This window comes from Lasioglossum baleicum, chromosome 9, assembly GCF_051020765.1.
Source record: "Lasioglossum baleicum chromosome 9, iyLasBale1, whole genome shotgun sequence".
Taxonomy (NCBI): Eukaryota; Metazoa; Arthropoda; class Insecta; order Hymenoptera; family Halictidae; genus Lasioglossum; species Lasioglossum baleicum.
Window position 1 is genome coordinate 11,041,649 of NC_134937.1, and position 26,968 is coordinate 11,068,616.

A 26,968-nucleotide genomic window follows, 5' to 3' on the forward strand; every position below is an offset into this window, starting at 1 on the left:
AAAAGATCAACACTAAATTGTTACAAATTCTGTCCTTAAGATTTTGTCCTTTCGAACTGTATATTTTTTTAACCTCCAGTAAGAAATGTAGAGTGAAAATAAATAGAACAATACTGTCTGACCCATGTCTGACCATAGCTCGTCAATTCTACTTGCGGTGTACAGCTACAATTTCGTCGAGCAATTCTGAAAATCCGGTCAAGAGCTCCGTTTCGTTATTATAGCGTGCTACAGTAAATCCACGTTGAAAAGTAACTTTTTAATGACTTAACGATTTACCCTCTCTTCATTAAATTTTGTACACACTAAAAAGCAGTGTACCTTCCGGATATTTCGCATTTCATACGAGAGGAGATTGGGAAACAATGTAAAAGTAATTTACGCGGTTATTTTCGTGCGAGTTTAATTACTGCACTTTTATTTCCGCAAAGTCGATACATCGTGTCTATTGCGGAATTTTATCTGTCCGCGTCAGCGTGGGACTAAAATACGGAGACTATTGCTTTATTGGAACAGAGGGAGAAAGTAGCACGACAAATAACCGGAACCATCTTAACCCTTGTGATCGATCCTCCTGTCGATTCGACACGTTTCTACTGCTACAGTGAATAGCTGGGATGTTCTACACATTGTTTTACTGTTTAGGAACACGACAAACAACTTTCTACTACCGTCGAACATGAATCTGCAATTTTAATAATCCAGTTCTCTCAAGAGATAATACTGGAAATCGGCGAGAAATTTCTCTGACGGCTGATCAAACAATAACATTCAATACTGAATTACTATGGGACATGTCTGGAAATACTGTTCCATCCCCGGTGCCATCAGAAATGCATTTAGAATTTCAATTATTCAGTCCTCGTTGAATATAAAATTCTCCCGAGAGAAAACTGTGAAAATTTCCCAGAAATTCGATCCACGTCTGATCGAATAACATTTACTACTAAATCCATTATAAAACTTTAATTATCAATCTCTTACCACATTTACAATCGTCTCAAGAGACAACACTAGGATCTATCAAGAAGCCCTACTCACGTCCAAACAAACATTGACTCTCGCTACTGAATCCTATCTGAGACTCATTGAAAAGCCCTTCGTTCCTTGTAGGGATGTTTTGATTGTAATCAAGACATCTTCCACAAGTCAACAATCGAGCAATCTCCCCAATCAGCGTCAAATTCCCTATCCAAACAGCATATCTGCTCAAGTAGAATCATCAAATATTGATCAGACAGGTGAGCCAGAAAACGCACCTCCTCAACAACTCTACATTTCTTTGTAAAATTCAGCAAGGCTGTGTCCAAGGTTATCAGCGACCACGTACTGATCCACACCACTCGACTCGGCCCGAACAAGGACCACCATGGCACAAGGGTTACATGCCATGGCGGTCTTCAGGACGGACAAAGACCGGGATTGAAATAATAGTAATAAAGAGCATAGATAGAGTTATAGATATAGATAGATAGAGATGACGAATGACTCACCGTCTCGTCTTAACGCGACGATAACGGCGATAGTCGTTGGCGTTGACGTCGTTGGGGTCGAAGCCCCTTCGGTGCTTGGGCGGCGAGGACATGGTCGCGGCAGCCTTGCTCTTGCCGGTGTCCGGTATGCCGTGCGGCGAGCCGGCGGTGTTGTTGCTGTTGCTGGTGAACGCGAGGCAGACGGTGTTGTCGATGCCAATGTGCAACGAGGAGAGGGGCGGCGGCGAGGGTGGCAGATGGGCGGGGACGAGGCCGGCAGAACCGGAGATGATCGCTTCTTCGACGTTGATCGCGTGACAATGACACCCGTCCCTCGGAACTGCTGCTTGCCGCGCTACTGACGCTGTCGATGCTTGTGCTGCTGCTGCTGCTGCTGCTGCTGTCGATGCTGGATCGCCGATTACGAGGCTGCGATCCCCGTGACCGACGTGGCTCTTTGGCACCGCGTTCAGCTCGTGCCTGCTAAACCTACCGGCGCCCGGCCCACCCATTCAAATCCTCGATTAATCGCCCGGTCACTCCACCTCTCTGCCTCCGTGGCTGCTCTGCCCGCTCCTCGCGCTCCCAATCCCCCTCGATCCTCTTCTACCAGCCCTCGTCTGTCCGCTCCAGTCGATCCCCTTCAGATAGCTTCCTCCACGTACTGGGTCCACCAGGCTATTGTCACGGAGCACCCAAACTTTTGCCTTTTTAGACTCGTCGAGCCTTTGTCCGTCTACTCTGACCGAGTCTGTTCAAGATTGATCGCAGCTTCGCGGTGTCTAGCTTGCTATGACCCTGCAATTGCAAGATCCAGACAACGATCACTACAAATCTTCTGACCAGCTCTTCTCTATAAACTTGAGCTTCTGATCAGCAACAGGTTCAGATGTGCTCAATGGGAACTCGTCTATCAGCTCTAGATCAATCGTCTATTCAGATCTGCATCAGTCAAGCTGTTGTCAACGATCACCACACTGGACCCTTCAAATTCCTTACTGACGATCCTCTTTGATGAGCCCTCCTCTATCAGCTTTAGCCAATGATCGCCACGTTAGATGCTCCAAATTCCTCGCTGACGACCCTCTTTAGACGAGCCTTCAATTAGCTTCAGATCTGCATCAGACTCTAGCCTCCTCTGTATGCAACAGCAAGCTTCAGTCAACAATCACACTAGATCAAATTTTGTTCCTCCTAGGTGAACGCGCCTCGATTAGCTTTCGTATACCTGCTTGACGGATGCTTCTCTATCAGCTTCAGTCGATTAGCTTCAGACTCTAGCTTCTCCGCTAGTAGCAACCTCTAAGCAACTTGTCTATCCTTTGACGAGTCCTCGTTTATCAACCTCAGCTGCTGTATGATCTATTAGCTTTAGTTCTGCGCTTAGCGTCACCCTCTAGCTTCCCAACAGCACCCTCCGGCCAACAAATACGGATCTTCGAAATAGCTTCCTCTCTTTCCCCTGGTAAGCTGCTAAGCTTTCTCTGTTCAGTAGCTTCAAGCCAAACGATCGCACAAGATCCTCAAAATCGCCTCTTCTCTATGACGAGTGTATCAGCCTGAGCCTTCAGCGACTTCCACAACTTTTAGCCAACGACCACGGCAGATCCTCGAACTCGCTCCTCCTCTATTCTCCGACTAGCCTGACAGCTCGAATCGATTGTCTATCAGCTCCCAGCTTCTTCGGTCGGGTTTAGCCTCGCAGGTTCTGTCGACCGATCGCACAGAGGTTTCGATAATTGTTGTCGGTTGTCAGCGGACGTTGGATTCCTGCGGACCCGGCACGATCGTTGACGATGACCGCGAGAGCCGGCGCCGCGCGCCGCGACGCCCCACGGACTCGTGCTCGCGCGCCTAATCCCGCCACCGTGTCCGGCCACCTTGCGACGCACCCACGCCACTGCCGAGTTAGCCACCCGTTCGCGACCGACTCACGCACGTGCCGCCCCATTCCACGCAGCCACTGCGTGGCCCATCTCTCCGTTGCACAGGTGTGTCCTGAGGGGACTCTCGGGGGGTCGCGAGACGGAAATAAAGGGCGAGAGAAGAAAGGGACAGCGAGAAGAGAGACAGAAAGGGGAAGAGAAGGAAAAGAGAGAAGAGAGAGAGAGAGAGAGTGAGAGAGAGAGAGGGAAGCTAGCGGAGACCGTGACAACGTGTACCACGGCGGCTACACCAATGTCCAAACACCGTCTCTTCCTTCCGTTCCGCGATCACGCCGACTCACTCCGCGCGCACCACCACCGGTCCTGTCTCTCTCTCTCTCCCTCTGGTTCTCTCATCGAGGAGAAAAGGAGAGAGAGAGGAGATAGGCTACGATGGTTACCGCGCGGTGGCAGCACCGCGGCGACGCGGAAACAACCAGGTGCAATGTCATCCCGTATGAGAGGATCGAGGGGTGTTCTCTTTTGGCTCCGCTTCTTTGCTTTCTTGGATCGCTTGAATCGCAATGAGTTTCTTTACTACCAAAGGGACTCTTCTGATATGATTGTACTGTTGGTATTTCGGTACAACTGCTAGTTCCGTTGAATGCACACACGGCAGATGGATCGCCGGATAATGAGAGAAGATGGGGGAGGCTGGAGACTGATGTATGCAACTCGGGTTCTTCGCGGTTTGGGTATTCGAGGGATGATTTGGGTCATGCGAGGGGTGAACCTCTGGGTCGGGACAGGTGATTCTAATGGCGTCCTATGGAAATAGGCCATCTGCTGGGACTGGGGGAAACTTGGCCGTCTACGGGGTGTACCCGAGTTTTTGTACGATTTCGCAGGAAGACGTCATTCAATTTCTACTATACCTTATTCGAAAACAATCAGAATGTCCTTTACAATACCCATTACTTCATAATGCTGTCATCATGATGAAAAGACATTTTAACCAATTCAATATATCGGTCTCGTAAAGAATGTCTTCCTAAACGTCGCTCTATAGGTGCACACTATTCAAAAATCGTGGATGGCCTTGACACGAGGCACGGCGAGGTACTCCCAGGAATAAAGGGAACAAAGATGATCGATTTGGAAGAATCGTCCAAGAGGAAAAAGAGCAACCAATTCCGATCGGATTGCACGCACGCGCGCTCCGGATCGAACGATCGCTCGATGTCGCGTCTCGCGTTGCCCTAACGAGTTTTCGGGACGCTGGTTCGGGGAACGGAGTCGGAATCCTGATGAGGGTGCAAGGGGGTTGAAGGTGGTGGTAATCGGTGTTCGCGGGCCCGTAAAGATGCGACAACTTCCCTCAATTAGTTGGCCACAAGTTCGGGATCTTGCGTCGAATATCGCAAACCTACCAGTAGCTAATTACACCCGCAGGGCTGGTGAATTCTCTCGATGTTCTTCTTCGACGAGAATCACGGTAAACGTTCTCAGTAATTAGGTAAAACAATTTTTTAAAGACCTTTCTTCCATAGAGAATCAAAGTAATTTATTTAATGAAATAAAAATTTTGTTCTGAACGTACCAGGGTAGATAGGGTTCGAACAATGTAGCAGGGCTCTCGTTAAAAAGCCACAGTGCGCCATTAATTAGAAGGGCTGTTTGAAATGCTCGGATTCAAATCGTCGAAAATAGCCCTCGCGCATGTTAACTCGCAGGCACTCTCGGGCGAGAACACCGGGGTGGGAAAAAAGTGGAGCATGATCAGAACCGACGAGTCATCTCTGCCAAGGTTCGAGGGTGGTGGCGTAGCCTTGAGGATCGGGTGAAAAGTGAAAAGTTCGCTTGCTTGTGGACGAGGGGGTAAAAATTCCGAATTGCTCTGGAACAGTCTCGCAGTTTGTCGCTTGTTGAGAGAAGGGCTGGAATATTTAATCGTTAAATATGTAGACGAGAGAGCGTGAGAGAGAGGGAGAGAGAGAGAGAGTTTGAGTTGAAGGGGTGGAAGGGGTGGAAGGGGTTGGACATTCATTTACACCTAGCCTGATGCAGTCAGAGACGAAACGCGAGTAATCGCCATCCACACACGCCCTCCACCCCTAAACGAAAATAGAGCCGGTTCAAGGATGCACCGTGTGGTGGCGACACCAGAAACGAGCTGTGAGAGGGTTGCACTCGGAGAACACACCGACGCATGATCATTCTCGTTCCAGGTGCGGCAGAGGTGCCACTTGCACTTAGGGGAGCATGATCTGTCCACTGGATTACCAGAATAATAAATTAAAATTGTTTTGTAGAGAGAATTAGAATTTTCGATCCCATTTTTGTATGAAATTAATGTACACTGTAATAATTTAAAAGAATATTGATGCAAACTTTCTGTGGCTTGAAATTGACGCAGAAAATTTTTATTCACCATGAAAGTGATTTTATAACATTTATTCGGAATGGAGGTTTTTCGAGAACGAAGATATTATAACGGTCTGCGAGAGCCGTGCCCGTCGAAGCATTTCTAATCAGATTAAGCAGAACCGGGGCTGTTTTACATGAAAACGAGGACGAGGTAGAAGAGCCAGGAGTAACGAAGACGAATGTACTCCAATCTCCGGAAACGTGGAGAGCCAAGGTTATTGGCTCTGCACAGGGTGTCCCAGTGGTGCAAATGCGAAAGCGGTTGTCGGGGGAGTAATTCAGTATATTAATTTATGGTCGCGTTGTACTGGTTATGGAACACCACGTGCGTGAACCCTCTGGCACGTATTCCGCTAGTACCTATTAAAATCCTGCGAGATTGAGCAACTTTTACAATAAAATTCCGGGCAAAGAGCAAAATTCCACTTTCGTTTTAATTATGCTTGGTTTAACAATATTTTCAGTGAAACAGTTGCTGAAGAATCTAAGTTTGCTTTAAGTAGACCGGATCGTTGGGAAAAATAGAAATCGTTTGCTCGGAACGAAAAATATGAATGTCCCAATTAAAAAATGCACGAATAATGTAAATGTCCGAATTTCTAGGACAGTGTACAAGGGCTAAGATTTTCTGCCACGTGACAGGCTTAATGCAAAAATGCCGTGGCTAGGTCAAGGAAAGTATGGCGACACGCTCCAAGTGCCAGGAGATATCGCGACAAAGTGAAAACGTGGGCGTCGACGGCCAGTAACGAGCAGAACCGTGTCTCGTGGGTGGAGATTGCTCGCGATTATGGAGAATCGTGTGGGCGGGGGTGAATGATCTTCGGGGAACGTAAACACACAGTAGTCGAGCTGGTTGCAAGGCCACTCGTCTTCGAATTATACGAAAAACCGACTGGACGATCGCCAGCCCGATCAACACGGCAAGGTCCGAGCACGTGGTCCCAGACGGACACATTATAGCGATGGGTTCGATCGACTCGCGATCACATTCTCCACCGAATCACAAACATTCCCACTATCGTGAAAACATTTAATATTTTTTCCATTCAATTAAAAATTATTCAGAAGGGAGTGCACGCTTGTATATCTCATGTCGACAATCTCTATTTTGCATAAAAATCCTCTATTGTTGAAGAATGTACGAAGACGTTCCCGATCGATTTGAGTCGAGGTTTCTCAAGATCTAAGAGGCTTTCGCAACAAAGCTTGCTACTGAAAGGACTGCATAGATCGGTATGATAAGAGAGGCCTTTAGGTGATTTCTCGCGACCCACCCCATATACGACACGTACACCCCGTATAAGCCGTCCACACATAGCCTCGAGCACATATTGTCGAGTCCTCTAGGAAGCACTGTTTGGTTAACGAGGACACGGGTTCGAATCCAGCCTTTGTATCAGACAATGAGCCGACGATTGCAATGGTTTCGTTAGCGAATGGGGTATAGCAGTCTGGTCTGAATTAGGGTTTCGCAGGAATTGTCGAGAGACCTCGGCCCCCAGGGGTTTCCTTAAGAAACAATCTCTCTCTCTCTCTCTCCTCTGTCTCTCGATTTGGTACTACCATAGCGCGATTACGTTCATCGAGGAGAAGCACGATGACGAATTGACTCAGTGTTGTGTGTGTCGCGTGGTGACTCGCTATTAAATCGTACACCCCGCGTTCCGGATCGATAGTCAGCGAGCAGAGATTTTAATTGGTTGGCTGAACAATTAAAAAGTTGGGAGGAGCCGAGATTGAGTGCAGCCGATAGCCTATATTTCTATAGCGCCCCGATCGCGTCAGCTGTCTTCCGATCGTCAACCCAAAAATTTCTTTTTGATTTGCACCTTGACCCCACCGTTGATTAGACGAGCAACGCCTCTAGCGAGATATCGAAACAATCATGCTGGTAGAAACAATATCAAAATCGTCTGTAGCAAACGCAGGAGGCAGAAACCAAATATGTGGACCTCATTTAGGAATGCAATCGAATTTTTAAGAGGAGATCAATTTTTTAAAAGACATCTACTCGAACACACTGGTACCTGAATAATGGCACCTGGGTCATCCGAGCCATTTCAAAGATATTATCTAACCACTCGGCGTCTGGCGATTAATTTCATCGGGGATTGTGTAATTGGATCCAATGAAAGATTAATGGATCTAGAGGAAGCACTGAGAACCAAAGGACTACTGCAATAAGAAGACGAGGGGATTAAAAAAGAAGAGGGACGTCCATGTAGAAGAAAAATCGTTCGGAAACAAAGTACTCTTGTTCTCAACCCTGTATGGATTTGTTGAGTTCTTACTAGATTTTTATACAAGATAAACATTATTATAATTAACTGGCCAACAGGGTGTTCGCGGATACGACATACGAAACACGAGGTTAGGAGCGACGTCACGTGAAAAATTATGGAAAACTGGTGTGGAAGGGTATCAAAAAATTTGTTTGATCCCCCATAGGGGTGAGTCAACCCTCCGTAAGATGGCAGTGGCGTAGCCACGTCGCTGCCGGCCGGTCAATACCAGAAAAGGAAGCGAAGGGTCCAGTTTCGCTGGCACGGTAACCTCGATTCCGAGTGCGCTGCGTACTCTTGCACCCGATCCGGCGAATTTCGAGATCGATCACGGCAACGGGCGACCTTGAACCGACAAGACGACGCGCGGCTGCGAACCCGCGCAGGAGAACCTAACAAACCGACCCGGCCCACTGCGGGCTTGCACCCGCAAGGTTCTGCACCCAGCACATTGTGTCCTTTCACAGAATCAGGATCAGGATCACGGACCAAGGAATATGTTCCGTCGCGTCGTACTAAATCATCCGGAAATCGGGGAACGTTCGAAATCGCGTACTATGGGTTAACGATCGCTATCTCCGTGCGAAGGGTCATGCGTTCTGCATGCTGACCCACATTGTTGCGAGCGCAACCCTGTTTGTTTGCTCGATCAACAGTAATTTCACAGAGTGCCGGTTGCTGCGGAATCTTTAACTATCAGGTCGTTTGGGAAGTAATTTCGTTTTTCGTGTGGAGATGGCACTGCTTTCATTTGTTATTACTAGACTGCAGATCTTTATGCATTTATAGAAAAATTGAGCAGATGAAATACAAAATTGCTGGAAAATTTTGAAAATTAAAAACGTCAATATATCTCCTAATAATGGCAGACACTTTGATGATCGAACTTTGTAACTGCGGTTTCGCGAAATTATTAAATGTACCATTTAATTTGTGACTCTCACAATTAATAAATTGCAACTTCGTTTGAAACTCAAATTAGCGAGCTTCAGTGGAATTGTTTGCTGGAAACTATTTTGCAGACTTGCATTTCGGTTGTTTGTGAATGAATAATAATGTGCCAAGGCTATAATGAACAGTTAAAACGAAGCGGAACTTTATCTTATCCTTTTCACGCGTGTGACTTCAACATCGATTTTCAACAGTGTTTGTCCATCAAGCGTCCGAGAATGCAACTATATATGTTTTTTTTTTAACGAGGTCGTCGTTGCCCGAGTGTTGACGCCGAAGAACTAGAGTGCATGAAATTTTTATTATCCACGGCGATTTGTGTTTATTGTTTACGAACCGATTCGCAAAGGAACAGGCGTTTCCTCGTGATACGGCAGATCGTATCTGGCACGACACGCGATAAAAGTATTAACAAATGTTCTGAAATTTATGGTGAACGTGATAATTCTACCCCATTGACGTCGTTTAATTCGAGTGGAGCGTTTTATGGCTTGAAATTGGAAGCGATAGTGCCGGGGGAATGTGAATGGACCACTTAGGCCGTGCACTTTTGTTAAAAAGGCGCACGGGAGAAAATAGAAGAGCTGATACCTGTCACGAGAATGATCGAATATGGATGTGATCGTAGTCTGAAGGGAGAGTCGTGGGGTCACGACGATTTTACGTGAAGAGAAACTGTTTTTTCAAGACGTCAAAAACAACCACAATTTATCCAAAATCTATGATTTTTTTTATTTTCGAAATCAATGTTAATTCTAAGAAAAATTAATTTCATAGAGAACAATTTAGAGATCAAATGAAATACATCGATTTGACGGGAATGCACGAATTGAACAATTGTATAAACTTAATAAAAAGTCCATAGACATCTGTTAAATTAGTTCATTCACAAAATGAAGCTGGAAACCAACAAACAAGACCTACTCTGAATGCGTTTCAACGCCAGATTTTCGCGAAATGTCTGCCAACTTCGCGAACAACGGAGGCTCAGAGAGCGTAATGTCGCTTTGTGTACGGTCCCTTATGTTGCTCGCGAATTCTGACATCGCGCACGGAACGGTGATTATTTTCGGATATCGAGCGAAAGTGAGGGTCTTTTGCGAAGGCATCGGCCGTGCCGAATTTAAATCTAGAATGGCACGGGTCGCCGATATCCCGAGAACCGATCACCAATTAATTCGGTTCGCACCGGTCCCCCGCGACTGCCATTTTCGAGGGACGCGATAATGCGCCGAAGAATAATCCTCGCGAACCGTGAAAATATCCGAGCGAACGCGTCCGAATTTATTCGCGCCCCGGTCCCGTATTTCGCGAGTAATCGATCGCAATTAATGCCAGCTTAATTGCCTTAACCCGGCGGCCCGTGATTTCTCTTGCAGCTAGAATAATAGATATTCGGAGAGATGAAATATTGTTCGCGAATAAGCCGACTTCGAGAGAAAATATCTTTGACTTGTTTTACAACCAAAAGTCTGTACTTCGTGACTTCCCTGTTGTTTTCTCGAAAATGCTGTTGCAGTAGCTGGAGAATGGTAAACTGCGGATTACATTTTCCCTCGAAAATTCTCCTTAGGAATATTGAGTGAAGTCGACGTTCAAGCTGTCATAACTTCGTGAAGAAAAATCGGAGGGCAAACTACCTGGACTCGATTCACAGAGTGAAGTATGTGCTTCCATTCCTCTATGTTGGATTTTTTCGAAGATGCTTCTTTTCTTTCGTGCAGCACTCAAAGGCGCGAGGTAGCGCATGGAAAAGCGAAGATGATTTTCTCCTTGACAATTTTACGGACTCAGACGCCTCTGCCGAGCGTGAAAATTTTTTTTCGGGAATAAAATCACCATGATCATCAAGATTACAGTCTCCTCTTTCCAACAAATGTAAAAAAATCTATACACGATTTTTTCTTACGATTTTATCGCACTTTGAATGCTGGTAGTACTAGAACGACACAGCGGATGCATCTTAAAAATGTTAGGTGCACTCGAACACCTCTGGGAAGTTTAAAACATTTTCTCCGCGGTTCTAATTAGGAAGAATTTGAAGATTAAAGTCCCGCCTTTCCAACGAATGCATAAAACTCGACGTGCGATTTTTTGTTACGATTTTATTGCACTTTGAAGAACCATGATCTCAGAACAAGTTCTCTATCGACGAGCTTGAAGTACACGAGGGAGTTTGCCAGCGTAAATCGAAGGAACTCTGCGTGCCCAAGGAGCCAACATTGTCAAAATGAAACTAATGTTTAAAAAAATGCAAGTAATCCTTGCAGCGGCGGATCGATGGTCGATCGCGATAACACGATTCCCGAGGCCGCGGCGAAGAAAATAACTTTGTTCGTCTCGCGAGCTCGCTGGGAAACGAAGCGGGAACCACTTCGAAACGAGTTCGGCCCGAAACTACTTCTCTTCGGGGGAAACTTCTAAATCAGCCGTTGTTTACCATCGGCCGAGACCTCCCGACTTCTAAATCAATTTCGAGCGAGAGGCGCTGCGCTGCTCGTCTTCGAAAGTTCCTGTGCGAGAGACGCCGATCGATTCTCGACGAACCACAGTCGATTTCTCGAAACAGGCCACGAGATATGATGTCCGAAAGTACTATTACATTTGCGACAGAAGTTAGAAGAGCTGCTGTAAAAGTTGCTCGACGATATCTTTCGAGCTGGAAACCGATAGAGAGACACGAGAGGAACCTGAACTCGCCTAGATTGAAAAAGGGATGATTCGCGAGCACGAAAAGGCCTCTGGGTCTGTTTCCACGGGGCTCGCAACTTCCGGTGGGAAAAGCCGAGGAAACAATATTTTAAGCGCGGCGTAGTGCGCCGCGAGTAACCCATAAATAATGCATCTCTCTCGCGTGTGCTTGGGAAATCCTGCGGGATCGCTGCTTGAAAGTCTGCGACGTTCTCTTGCGAGGACCTCGGGTTCTTGATCCTTTCGACGCGTTACACGATCCCGCGCTTCCGACTGAGAACCCTCCCCGCTTTGAATCATCTCTGAACAACCATCTGAACATGTTTTACGCTCGGCGCATCGCTACGAATGCGGGATTCTTGTCGAGATGGCTTAAAAGCGCACTTGGGATTTTTGTAAAAATCAACTTTGTAGAAACCTCGTTTTTCAAGGTTTGTACAATTGAAGTTGAAGCGTGGAGAATGTGTATTTTGCATTGTTCGTGTCTCGTGTCGATTTGACACAGTTTTCATTGATTCTGAATAAGTATTAGGTTGAGTCACAAATGATATCCGGTTCTAGGAACGAATCGTAGTCGCGAGGCATTGATCATTCTTGTGAGTCATCATTAGACTGCGGATTTTATGCATTCGTCACAGGAATGGATAGACGAGGCACGAAACAGTGGCATGGTTACAGGAATTTAAAAATAGCGATACAATATGCTTCCAATCTTTTATAAATTGTCAGTGAAAGAAAGAATTTCGCAGGCGCCATTTATGATACTCAAATTATTCGATAAATAGTAAAAATTTATATAATATTCAGATGTAAGAGACGGTTAAAAATTTCCCAATTTGATCAATGTGGTACATGTACAAGAATAATTAATGTACAAGAATAATTAAATTCAATTAAACCAGTGGGAAGATCTCCAACAAACAGGGGATGAAACTTCCCTTCGTCCATCACCGTAAAAGGACCATCGAAGACACAGTAACCAGGAAACCAGCACTCTCACCAACCAAAGAAGAAATCCCAAGGAAATCACTACTGCAACAACTTCCAAGGAGCCGGGAGATTATCTCGAACAACTGAGCACGTTAACGAGAAGAGGATCGAGCTTCCCTCGCCACTAGACTGCCAATCTTTATGCATTTGTAACAAAGAACTCAAACAGAACATCAATCGGTAAAATATCTTTAGAAATATCTAAGAATATGTACAAGTGCAGAAACATTTTCTTTTGCACAAAGATGCACAGTCTGCTCGTCACGTAGAATGTAAAGAACGTAGAGAACGATGTGTAACGATGATCGACACTGAACAGGGGATCGATACCGATCCAGACTCCGGGTATCGATCATCGAGGGTCGGCTAGCCACTGGTGGTCACGTGCCGGAGAGATCGGCGCCAGAAGTCGCAGGATCCTCGAGAGGATCCTTCCGGTTGCGGCGAGAACATTCACACATTGTCCGGTTGACAAATGAACGTTGTCACGTTGACAAACGAACATTGACCTGGTCGATTCAATGAAACCTCGTCTGCTCATCACTTTGCATCGAGTGCCATCAAACATACTCTACCAATTCGAGTAGTCTAACATAAATCACTGTAACTATCAATGCCTGTTGCCTCAGCATCATCAAGTATAAAGGTTGTACCGGTGTGTGATCGGCTGATTTGTCAACCGGAGAAGGTGTGAACGGTCTCGGGTACGGGTCGGGTCGGGCCCTGGTACCTTTTCTCGAGAGGAGGCTTTTTTCCGGCGGGATTCGACCAATGAGTGACGCGAATGGTAGCACGGCGTCGGTATGACTGACTCTCGTCTCCTGACCCAGCGTGCACGACCTGGCTTGTGGCAAGCGAGCACAGGCGTATCCCTGGCTGGTTGGTCAGCCGGTCGACCGTTTGCCAGCGATGGACTTGATCCGATTCCCGACTTTTCCCCAAGAATCGATCGATTCCGCGGGCCACCAGCCGCGCGATACCTCGACGAACCTGATTCCCGTGGATATATCGCGGCCGCACTGTGTTTAGCGTCTATCGGCTCGATCCTCCCTAGATATATAGTCCGGCTATTTGCGTACATCTACCCCTGAATCATCGTATTCGGTGGCAATGACACCGACACCGGGCCCCGTGACGCTGCGCACCATCAACAATTTATCTCTAGGATAGTCGAATTTAGACCAGTGTCTCGACAGAGTTTACAAAGGCTGCACACATTCATGCAGAATAAAAATTTTATGTGTTCACTGCAGGAGGGACTCTCTTTCTTCGGTATCAAACCTACCAAGCTGACTAGGTTGGACAGAGTTTACAAAGCATTGTTAGTCCCTAGACTGTACACCTTCATGCAAAATAAAAATCTGTTCTGTTCATTCCAGAAGAACCTTTCTTTCTTTAGTATTAAAACTGCCAAGCTGACGAGGTTGAGCAAAGTTTACAAATCATCGTTAGATACTAGATTGTACACCTGGATGCAAAATAAAAATTTATGGTGGCAATTACAGGAGCCTACCAAGCCGACCAGATTGGACAGAATTTACAAAATTGCTGTGCTATGTGCCAGGCTACTATTGGCATATCAGAAAGATGACTGAATCTGAATTTTTTATGGTTTAACTTTCATCATCTTTGATCTTCATCATATCAGTTTTATACGTGTTTACTGGGTTTTGTTGACTCGTGGAGATATTTTTGGATGGCAATTTGATTGTCAGCCAAGGAGTTGATTAAACTGAATTATAACTTGTTTCTAACTCCAATTTGTCTCTAGGTGCTGTGTTGCAGTACACCTAAATGGTTCAATAAATAAACACACGTGTCCCGTTGCAGAACCACTCGAACAAGTACAAAGTGAATGACCCTATTCACGGCTGCGCTTTTACTACCGACCAGTTGCTTCTTACATGACATTAAAAACTATCATTAGGAACTTTCATTAGAGTAGCTCTCATTAGAAGAATTCGTGGAATTTATGACCGCCAATCTCTATAGAACGAAATTTGATAGGATCGTTAAAGTAATTAGTACGAAAGCACCAAATCTAATTCCTTCATTCTAAGAAAATCGATAGTGAAATCGATGCTGGCGAAATTGAACAGTTCGAAGCCGGATTAAAAATTAATAATGGAGGAGTTAAATGTTTGACGATCGCGAGATTAATGTATAATTTAGGAACGAACAATTACAGAGAGGCTATCCGTTGAATAATTAATCGGTATCTCGATACGGAGCGCAGACTACGAGGAAACTGAGCTAAGGCCAGTGGGGTTCATAATCTAGGCAACTAGAGCCTACATCTAGAGTAGCTGTGATGACACCATTACGGTTAGAAGAGGTCTAATTTTGTCGTATTGGGAAGTAGATATAGATTGCCTTTTATCGATGATCTAAGAAATTATCCAACAAATTTTAAAAAACAATTTCAACTCTGAACCTCCCACAGCCAAATCGCCGGTTTCAGAGTATCGATTTCATAATTATTCAACTTGTCCCAAATTCGGGAGTCGACAGACGATCAAATTGTCAATGCCCGGACCATCAGTTCCAGGTCCTAATGGATCGACAGCTCGCCGTCTTTCCGCGACTCTGTGCCCGCGGTTCCCGGAGCGGAAGATCGAGGATCCTTTGGAACCAGTTGGTAATCCGAACGAGTTCCTTGAGAGCTTTCCTGGTTGACCTTCTTCGGGAATCGATGCCGGCCCTGTTAGGAACAGCCGACCCAATTTCCCGGATACGTGAGTAACACGCGACACTGGTGTAGAAACGACCAAAACAAATTCTTGAAGAGGCTCCCCGCTTTCGCTGCTCGTAAAAGTCATCCCCCTCCTCTTTACAACGTTACAGCCGATATGGAGAAGGCAAAAGTCAACATTTAAAAAAAAAACGTCCGTAGACTGCGGATTTTATGCATTTCTGGCAAGAATTAGGTGAGTTTGAAAACGGTGGAGAATTTTTAAGAAATGAGGAATGACAAAATAGAAGGGTCACAAGAATTACGTGAAGTTAAATAGAGTCCGAAAATCGAATTCTTAAGAAATAAGGAATGACAAAATAGAAGGGTCACAAAAATGAGGTGAAGTTAAAAAGGGTCAGAAAATCGAATTCTTAAGAAATAAGGAATGACAAAATAGAAGTGTCACAAGAATTAGGTGAAGTTGAAAAGGGTAAAGAATTTTTAGGAAATGAGGAATGACATAATAGAAGGGTGTAAAGGAGATTGTTATTGAAAGAGTTCTTGAAGCGTTGGAAGAGTGTGATCGTCAACGGTCGGACAATGTGTTCGAGCACGTGAAGAGGTTAAACGTTCTGGAAAAATGTGGGCGAGTAGATTCATCTTCCAAAGTCAGCCGGGATTAGGTTAACGACATCGATAGCGAGGCGTGGCGACGCTACGCTATTGCGAGACTACACGCTACGACAGCACGCGACTGACTCTACGGATGAGACCGGGGGATCGAATGGAAACGATGTGTTTTCCACCGGAGCGATCGGTCGCCGCGATACGAACGATAGTCTGGAAGCATAGTCGAATTGCCGTTGTCCACGCCACGACTAATCCGGAGTATTCGATTGTTTTACTGTCACGAACAGATGCGTTGACACAGCTAGCCTGCGATACAACATATTTACAATCTAACATGTTGAGTCGAATCAATTCGATTAATATTTTATAAGTACATCGTAGTATACAATATTATAAACACTACCATTATATTTTTTTAAATAAAATTAACAGTGCATGTAGTCGTTAAAAAAATATTTTAGATCTCTTTAGATCCAAATGATTAAGAAAATAATTTTCGTCGGGCTCTTGCATCCGGCGATTAATGTAGACAATTTTTTTTGCATACAAATCAAGTAATAACGTGTTGATTTTTTGAGAATGCGAGGAGGTAGACGCGTGCAGGTGCAATCCAGGGCACAGATTCTACGCCAATGAGATTCAGGCAACGGCAGCGACTAGCAGGGGCTAAGTGACACGCTATAGGCCGTCTCCGACACGTAACAGAAAGTTTCGCGCGGGGGTGGGTGGCTGTCGGTTTGTGGAACGGCCGCCTGCAGGGCGTCGCGGCGCTCCGTAACCGTGCACACCGTTGCACCGCGTGCACCCTTGTGTCGCCGACCCCGCACAGTCACCTGTTTAACGCCCCGTGCCCCAGTATTCGAGTTTGCCGGACATGCACGACACATTCTGCGTGCGGCCACGCTGACACGGCCAGGGGAGATGGTACCGATTAAATGGCCGACCCTCATCGTCGTCGACAATTACAAGTTCGAACGCGACTGCACTTTACATACGATTTACTTAGCACTTTACTAGAAAATTAAACATTTCTTCCGACCTAGAATATTTCCATTCCCTATAATGTCTCATACAAAACCTGATTATTCGATAGGTGATTAAATACCGACGTATTTAATAATGCAAACAATATTTTGAATAATGGCTCTCGGAGTCACCATTCGACTGAAATCAATTACGACAGCTGGCAAGACATTTTTCAGAGAAAGTCTGCCAATTTTATTACATTTTTCTTGGTCTGCTTTAGACCACGTAGTCTTTAGAACTTCCACTGGAATAGTCACTTTATTGTCCAGTATTAAAAAAGTTATAATTATGTACATGACAATTCTTTCACAAATTCAATCTTCCTGATAATTCTTGTGGAAAATTTTTTAAATTTCATCTTCCAGAAATTCTTGTGGAAAAAGTTTAATTCAGTCGTTTAGAAATTCAAGTTTAATTACGAACACTGTGTGTCCGACTATATTTTATTCATTACTGCTTAAAAACTGTTCCACACGATTTTCGAGAAGCGTTTTGAGATACTGCGGCCACAGTAATTTCCGGTGGACCCGGTACTCGAAGCGTTAATTGAACAAACTCCATCGAAAGTTGGAGGGCTGGAACAGTTTCGCAGGGCAAGTTTATGGGCACCGTGCCCGGCTCGGTTTAAAGAGGACGATCGTAGTCGATTCGCAGATGGCAGAAAGATCGGACAAACGTGTAACTGCTGTAGAAATTTTCGAGCATACGGTGAATGTATGTATGTATATTGAGATGTATGTTCGAGAAACGCGAAGGACGTTAGCGTGTATGCAATGCGGCATTTGCGGAAAAATGGAAGCGGGCAAAACCGGCCGGCCGCGCTCCAGTTTTCGCTTGTTGCGTTACAGCGTCTGCCGTGAGTGTCAATGGGTGGCGACCAAGAGCAAAGTTGTTACTACACGTGCTAACAAGCTGGCATGGAGTTGGTGGCAACCTGTGCACTGCGTTTGCTGATCCAGTCGATGCAAGCCTAACTCTACCAAACAGATTTTCTACCAGTTTTATTATGTCAGTAAGGGGATATTTCTTCTCCGCATTTTTATAATTTTAAAAATTGTCAAAAGAGAAATTCGAGAATATTCATATCGACTGATGGTGGTGGGTTTACTGTTAATAAATGAATTAATACATTAACAAAAAAAAAGTGACACCGACCTCGTGGAAAACTGAACTAAAAAATGCACTAAGACGTATGAAATAAAAACAAAAATGCACACACCAACAACAACAAAAAAGGGCACATACAGATCGAATTGAGTAACCTCCTGCATTTTCGAAGCCGGTTAAAAATCGCGTAAAGTGGAAATATTTTAGATAGAAGGAAAATTTTGCTTTCAGGATTAAAGCAGCTCCGAGTGCAAATGGTTGAAACTTCTTGGGAACTTCTTCTGCTTCCATTCTCGAGCATTGCATTAGCAACACAAATATGAAGAGATTGTTTCCGCTCCGTTCCTGCGCGACCATCTTCCCATTGCCGACTGGAATATGCCGATAAATTAATTTGTGCAAATCCGCACGGGGAGAAAAACAATGACCACGTCCATTACAATTGCATTTGGTTAGATACGAGGATTATAGTCCATTTGCGAACGCACACGCCGATGAATAAGCGTAATGAGCACCGAAGGGGCACGTTGCCACGCGTAAGTAGAGTAAATGCACAAGAATGTTGGTTTCGCGTTGCACGAGAGGGGAAATTGTCGCTATTACCTGCAGGCGATCCCCGACCTGGGTCAATACTGCGCGCACAACAGTTCAGTTGCCCCTTTTTTTTTCTTTTTCTTTCCTCTACTGTCTTAAACGGGATTCATGAAATTCCCGCAAGAGGGGACAAGAAACAGCTGAGCAAACGCGCGTGAGAATGCGTGATACTGATTACGACGCGGTACGAGCACAGAGAATTCTTGGACTGCCTCGGAACGGAAGGAAATTATTAGCAAAAACACGCTGCGTGACTGTGAGAGATTCTGCAAAAAGCTCTCTCCGGATGCGACACTACATTAGACGCAGTGCAGCAGTGCAACTTCTTTCCCGAGGTTGTCGTTCGCTCTGATTTTATTTAATCATTGGCAGAGTACAATTAATTCGACAAGTTCAGCTCGCGGAAATGTTGCAACTTTTTAGAGAATTCATTCGAACAGGTGTGTAATTGTTCGTTATGCTTTCCTGAATTTATTCATCGTGCTTTTATTTTATTTATCCAGTGATAAAATGGATTAAACGGGTTGATCGCGTAGAAATGTTAAAACGATGTTCACTTTGTTTTCACAGGATTAATTTAGCAGTCAATGGTGCGTTTGAACATTATTCGAGCATGCGTTCGTTTGTTATTTCATCCCTTGCCGTATTTTAACTAGTCAGGCTCGCGATGAAGATTTTAACAAAGTCTGACAAATCTGAATGTCGCGCCTTTCTTTTTCTCGATGAAATAAAATTTGATTCGTTTGTGATCAATGTTTGAGCATTCAAATAAATTCAATTTCAATTCAATTTCAAAATAATGTTGCTATGGGGTTTCCAAGATGAATTGAGAAGTCAATGGTTACACGTGCTCGAGTGTTCATTACGTCCTTCGGAATTTATGAATTATCCGCAGTCTAGTTTTTCATAGTCCTCGTAGCGAGCCGAAGGACAGCCGCGCCATAAATACAAAGACGGTGGGGGAAGAGCGAAGGAGAATAAATACGACGAGCTCGTAAAGGAGAAAATTGGAGGCCCGACCTTCCGGGACGAGGGAAGAGTTGTTGAAGGAACTCGCGGCCGATTTACGAGGGAATAATCGAGCCGGTGGTCGATATTTCGTCCTGCGGAAACCAAAAACGGGAACTGGCTGCCGCCGTTAATGGCCGCCGCGAGGCCGAGGTGTCTGACGAATGCCGGGTAATCCTCTGGAACGATCAAGGGAGAAACGGTGAAGGGGGAAGAGAGAAGCACACTCGAGCCTGGTCAGGACAGCTGCCAGAAAGTCCTTTGCCAGGAACTACCAGCAAACCTGAATGAAAATCTCTCTCTCTCTCAGCCGAATGCAGTCTGCTCGTCTTCGAGGGCACTTGCACACGCAGACGATCGAGGCGACCGCATACTATCCAATCAATTCGAGCCGCTGCACTGTGGTCCCGAATCAGAATTCGCCGGCTCGGAACCAAAGTACAAGCGTAAGGTTTTGAATGTTTAATCCCCCATTGTGCAGCTCGGTTTTCAACAATGTATCCGTCGAGCACCGAAAGCGATTTTTATAGAAAATGAGAATCTGTGTTGCCTATTTCTTTTTTTAATCATTGTAATTGTTCAACATCTCGCTTCATGGACGCATACCTTTCGTGTTGCAACCTCACGTAGTTCACTAGCTTGCCGTTCCATTTCGGTAGAGTCCGCTATCGTACTAGAGCATTTTCCACAGAGTCGGTAATTCGGAACCGCCGACAGAAAAATGCATCGCATGCAATGTCTGTCTGTACCGTTCTTAAGTCTGCAGTTTAAGGGAAGGTATAATGCTTATTCGTTTATATCGAAGTCGACAAAGTCGGCAGCGTTCTTCCCAGGCTTCGCGTCGACCGCGGCAGATGGCAGAAGCAGCTCGGGAATCCAAACTTTTCTAATAATCTATATTTAAACCTGAAGTTTAAGGTGCACGAAAGGTCAGCGAAAAAGAATTGCGACCTTGGAATCATTCGTAAATCCAAAGATAACCGGCCCATCGTTGCAATAAAAATGAGTATTTTTACACAACACTAATCATTTTGTATATTTTTGGAAATCGAACCTCCGGCGCTTGGAAATTTTCTATTTAAATTCAGCCGTCTCGATTTCAATCCCAAATCAATCTCCATTTTGTCGGGTCATTTGGCTCGCTTCAACTGCAATTTTTTCCGGATTACTCCGTTAAACGCGGCTAACTTTTTCGATATTTACTGAATAGCTGCAATTTGATTCGGAGGTAAATCGATTGCGGAATTAGATTTGAGCCTACCCTCCGGTCTGTTGAAATTAAATTTGAATCTACCCTTTGTTTTTATTAAGATTTAATCGAAATATCCGTTTGTGTAACACACACAAAAATCATTTTTGCAAGTTGACAATTTTTTATTCATTCTTCGAAGTGTTGTATAAATACGGTAAAAGTTTCGTAAATTTCCGTCCCGACGTTGGGATATTAACAATTCCTAAGTAGCACGTCTTCCCTCGGTAAAATACCGCAGTTTCGCAAACTCGTTCATTTCGTTCGCAAACGAATAGCAAGACCACAAAGCAGATTAGCATGAAAACTCGCGAGAAGCGTTTTAAGGGATTGGAAATGGAGAAGGTAGTCGACGAAGAAAGGAGGAAGGGATCACTCGGATGCAAAAACACCGTTCGTTACCTTTTCTTACGGTCCGGACGCCGAGACGACCCCACGGCCAGCGCGCCCCTCATTCCACTGTGCATCCTGATTAATCATTTAGAGCTGCGCGAGTTCAACGTAACTTTCACCGAGCAACGAGGAAAACACGAACGAACGAAACAATCCAAGGAGATCCGTGTTTACACTCGAGAGACACAGGTCAGACACGCCGCAAAAACTTGCTGGATTATTTCCCAAAATAATACCAGCGTTCCTCCACGAGCCCATCATTAAAACCAACGTTTTCAACAATTCTGTATCAACAAACGAAGTTCTACAGGATTTATCTTAAAACTTTCTGCTGTTCTAGTTTCCACACTGATTGTGCAAAACGAGGACCATCGTTGTCGAATCACCGACAAAATCGAACGATCTCTTCGATTTTCAACATGTACAAAAAATCTGCATGCAAAAATTGACGGAATTGCAAATCGCCGGAGCTACATAGACGTGCATTTCTTTTCTTTTGAATCTACTTCGTCTAATAAACTACAATAACTACAGACTACTCACTGCAAACAAATTTTCCAAACAGTGAAGACAGTGCTGTCTAAACCTAGTAATCATCATATACAATTATAGACTGCGGATCTTTATGCAAAATAAAAATATTTAATTTCTCTGGGGGGTGGTAGAAATTCAACTCCGATCTGCTCGTTCCTCCTCTGCATAAAGTCCGCAGCCTAATCGCGAGACAACGGGTTAATCCGGCCGAAAAAAATGTCTCTCCATCCGTCTCATCCGATAGATAAATCCCGCGACAATCCGGACAGGTTCGGAGCATCTCCAGAAATTTCTTTCACTCCGGTAGACACGAAGGAAACTTCACTAACCGGGACAGGATCGAGTGACGAGAGCTTGTTCGCGCTAGAGCGCACGACGACACGTGTTTAACCAGAATATCGACATCGTCCTACATAACTTGGCACAAAACCGTTCGCTCACAGATGGAGAGGGAGACACCTGGCTCTCCACGGCGAGGAAAAAATATACCCGGTTTGTGCAGGACTTCTGCGAGGGTCGCACTCACACTTCACAGCATACGGAGAAAGGTAGATAGAGGAAGAGAGAGAAAAAACCGATTTTCCTCGGACCGCGGATTCGGAGATACTCGAGGCATCTCGCGGTTCGAACCGGTCGTCCACGATCGGTTTGCCGGACGCCACCACCGACACGATTCTATGTTTATCTCGCTCTTAATTCGCTGACAGTGACACAAAAAGCTAGACACGCGCCGCGACGCAGTCGCCGACGCCCGAACCGCTGCGAGATAGATTCCGTGAGCTTCTCACACGATTTTATAAACAACGCGTTGCCTTCCTGAGTTACAAACAAATTTCATCTTCTCAATGAGTATTTATTTGTGGTTGAATTTTTCTGGCTTGAAATAGTGTACTGTACGTTTCCGATAAAATCAATTATTATTCTTTTGGTTAAGTCGATTATTTGTGGGTACATTCGTGAGAAGAAAATTTCTTCTCGTTGCACAAAAGATTGTAATCGTTATAAATTCAATTATGTATCAGCGATTGGATAAGACTGGATCTTTTTCATCGTCGCATTAACTACAATTGCACTTTTGTTTATGTATTAATGTATTGTATGGTTTACATGATTAATAAGCTTTGATTACAGTTTATTGATGTACCTGTTAATGCGCTGTTTGATTTTGAATTACTCAATTGTTTCTCGTCGCACAAAACAAAATTGAACAAAAGATCGTAATCATTACAGTGCCAAATAAAAATTTCTTTCTCCTTTTAATTATCTCGTGAAACACTGGTGGCATTAAATCTTTTTCCCAGTCCACTGCTTTAAATTGTACATACCCATTTTTGTCATAAATGCATAAAATCCGCGGTCTGGTAATCATTATAAATTCAATTATGCATGGCCGATTGAATAAGACTGGATCTTTTACTTGTTGTTACCTTCGATGATTTGGTTTGTCGGATACGACACGGAATAAAGCGGCGCTCGTTCGCTGTTTCCCATCTTGTTGCCGGCAAGGACCGCAGCGCTACAATGCACTTAGATACCGCACGTTATGCGCCGGTTAAGATCTTAATGGGCAGATAACGATCTTAATGGGCCCGGCTAATCTTCCGCTCGGGGAGTCAGGGAAGTTTAGCCCGCAATATCGGCCTGGAGGCCGGCGACGATGCGCTATAAATTTTGAGCAGCCCGAACAGGTAACGTTCGATCGTCACGGAACAATCCCGGGAAGCCTGATCACGGGAGTGCTTCCCAGGAAATGAAGGAATCGATGACGCCCCGGAACTGGCCGGGATTCCCCTGCTGCGACACCGATCAACATAATTAGAATTGTTCGACGGCGCACTTCTCCCTCAGAGTGTCGTAAAACGGTGAGAAAAAATCGGACAGCAGATTTTATGGACTCGTTGGAAAGAGGAGACTTCAATCTTCAAGTACATTGCAATTTTATTCGCGTGATAAATTCTTTAAGATCCGCAGAGGGGCATTTGAGTCTGTGAAATCGTCGAGGACGAATTTATCAGTGCAACTTTTGCTGAGAGTGCTATAAAATCGCAGATCAATTCCTCGAATTTCGTTGTGAGGAGGAGACTTTAATCTTTACGGCCTTGGAAATTTCAGTAGCGAAAAAAATGTTTTCTGAACGAAGATCTGGAATACTATAACTTTCCATGCTACGTATACACTATTCGAGAATGAATTTAAGGCAAGCTGGGACTGAGAATGAACGGAAACATAAAACAGAGCAGCAGTAAACGGAAAAAATGGGCGTCACGTCTCGCGGCAACCGCGGAGTCAGCGGAGCCTGAAATATTTGAATACCTGGCGGTGTGGGAGCTAGTATATTTTGGAAACGAAGGTAATGCTCGGGCTGGGAATGCTGCGACGTGTCGGGACGAATCGGCTGCCGGCTGCGGGCGAGACGCCAGAAACTACATTTCCCGCGGTAAATAGGGCAGACGCGCGGTAGCGTGGCCGCAGAGACCCGCCATTGATAAACGGATGCGATTCGGGACGGGTTTCAAGGTTTTGCGATTCATAAGGGTCGCCGTGAATGGCCTAAGGTCTCGGACTGTTAACCCGCTAAACGGGTCGACCTCCCAATACACTTTTCGCATGACCTATCTAACGCAACCGACCACGCTGAAGAGAAGCTGGAAGTCCACCACATGACGCGTAAAACGTTTTTTGGATAAATTGTATTTGCTTGGAATGGCAAAAAATAATTTCAAATGTTGTGCAGCTGAGTTATCGTGGTTGTTGAATGTGCAACAAAATCGTAAAAAAAAATCGTACATGGATTTTTCTCACATTGATTAGAAAGCGGAAACGTTATTCTTCATATCCTTGTTAATTGGAACCGTGAAAAAAATTTTTTGAACTTCCCAGAGGTGTTTGAGTGCACCAAACATTTTCTAGACGCATCCGCTGCCTCATTCTAGTGCTACCAGCATTCAAAGTGGAATAAAATCGTCAGAAAAAATCGTAGATCGAATTTTTTGCGTTCATTGGAAAGGGGAGACTTCAATATTCAAATCCACGTTCATTTTAAAAAAGTTACAGTCTCAAATCCGAGATCCGACGGTGCTCTACCATCGATTTACACAGCGATCCACGAAACACCGTCGGGGTATTTACAAACGAATTTCCGCGGACGCGTCGATTCTGTTCAAACAAGTTCAAATCCGTCTTGAAACGAACGAACCGTGTCCCGTCGGGAAATATCTGCGAGGGCGGCAGCTGAGCGTTTGCGCGGGGTTCTACGACCCTGTTATTTAAATCAATTTCGCCGGAGGCGGAAACGAAATGTGTAGCGATGCATAATGAACAGCGAGCAAGCTTTATTAGTCTTTCCGTTGCGGAACACCGGGGCTCAGACTGAAGTAAACGCGAGTAATCCCGGCGAACCTCCGGGTCAAGCATTCATACGTGAATTAGTTGAGGATTAATCAGACCCCGCAGCGGGATCTGCTTTCGTCGCTTTCGTTTGCTGCACGCTCAACGGCACCGTCGCTGCAACAATGCAAACGTTTGTAAATACTCGCCATGTAAACCCATTCTGTCGAACCGGCACATCAAACAACAGGTTTTGTTCCAGAACGGTTTATGTTTCTGCTAAATGTCGAGAACGAAATGTTGAAACGTTTGTTGATTTTCCTGTCAAAATTCTCGACGATGTTTTAAGTCAAGAGACGATTTTTATTGTGCTCGCGAGCAATTATTTGTGCAACCTTCACAAAACAAACTTTTTTTCGCTAGGTAATGTATGAATAATTTTTTGAAAAAAATTACTATTGGCCGCAACTGCAACGGAAAAAGTAAGGGTCACGGTTTCAAGTTTTACTCATCTGTTTTTAACGAAAATTTTTTTTCATCGGATCAATTTTCTGATAAATGCATACAATCCGCAGTCCAGTAATAAAAATTGTTCGATACAGTAGAGCGTCCCTTGGAGCCTCGCTGCAATCGCGTCGATAAGATTGAAAAATGGCGGTCCGATATCTCTAATCAGAATTAGTTTCGCCGGTTGGCAAGCTTTTAGTCGGCGCACAAAGGCCGGTGTTCCTTCTAGCCGTCATCTTTGTTTTCCTTCGACATTCCGTTTCTTTCCACTTCCTCCTTTATACCGTCACGTTTCCTCGCAACGAGAACCGCTATTTTCCCCGTGTGTAATTTCGCCCAGAGAGAAACACGGAGAGAACGCAGCTGTTTTTAAACGTGCCCACGCGCGCGCGAAATCGTCTGTTTGCGTAGGTTTAATCGCGAGCGCGACGCTGTTTGATAACGGGTTATTATACGCGGTGCGCGGGTCGTTGCACGGGACACAATTTCATAAATTAAAACGGGCACACGCGCCGCGGATCGACCCTGTCTGCTTTAACTCACCCGTGTTTCCGACTACGAAATTCTCGAATGTGGACCACCGTTTTCCACTCAAGATATTTGGTCAAAGTACGTTCTGCCTAAATGAATATGTATCTACAATCAATAAGTAATAGCTGGACGGATTTCTATGCAAAATAAACATTTTCTTCGTGAATTATTAGTATTCTCCCTGTGGATTCTCTGTTGGATTCTCTCTGTGGTTCGATTATCACTAAAAACTTGGAACGACCTTGGATGACCTTGAAAGGACAACATATTACAGATCAATAAACTCGTAAGGGCATAGACTACATAGACTATAGTCTACCTGAATGAAAATATACAGGGTGTCTCAGCTGAAGGAGGCCACCTTTATTTTTAATGGCACAAAAGATATTTATGGAATAATTTAAATGGTATCGAACGAGGAATATCATGGAAGAACAATTTCTTTTGTCCGGTTGTTTTTTCAAGGTCATCGTTATTTTTTTATCGGGAAAACTTGTTTTTTTTATTGCACCTTATAGCGGCTGAAAAGATACATTCGAATATGCTTAAGTCATTAACAAGATGGAATAAAAGAAAAAGTTTTCCCGATAAAAAATAACGATGACCTTGAAAAAACTATGAAAAAATAACCGGCCAAAAAAAATTGTTCTTCTATGATATTCCTCCTTCGATACCATTTAAATTATGGCATAAATATTTTCTTTGTG

The 26,968-nt window shown here is 44.7% G+C and overlaps 1 protein-coding gene across 7 annotated transcripts in view; it reads right to left on the reverse strand.

The window, feature by feature from the left end:
- The window catches only part of Shaker (potassium voltage-gated channel protein Shaker), a 225,530-nt gene extending 198,857 nt beyond the window's left edge, over positions 1 to 26,673 (reverse strand). For 5 of the 7 annotated variants that reach the window (XM_076431085.1, XM_076431092.1, XM_076431088.1 and 2 more), the window contains exon 1: positions 1,494 to 4,615. In XM_076431085.1, coding sequence (XP_076287200.1) covers positions 1,494 to 1,984 — 491 coding nt within the window. In that variant the 5' untranslated portion in view covers positions 1,985 to 4,615. Of the gene's footprint in view, positions 1 to 1,493; positions 4,616 to 21,371 lie in introns of those variants that run through there. The other 2 variants (XM_076431084.1, XM_076431094.1) reach the window with 2 other exon arrangements.
- Between the last annotated feature and the right edge of the window lie 295 nt (positions 26,674 to 26,968).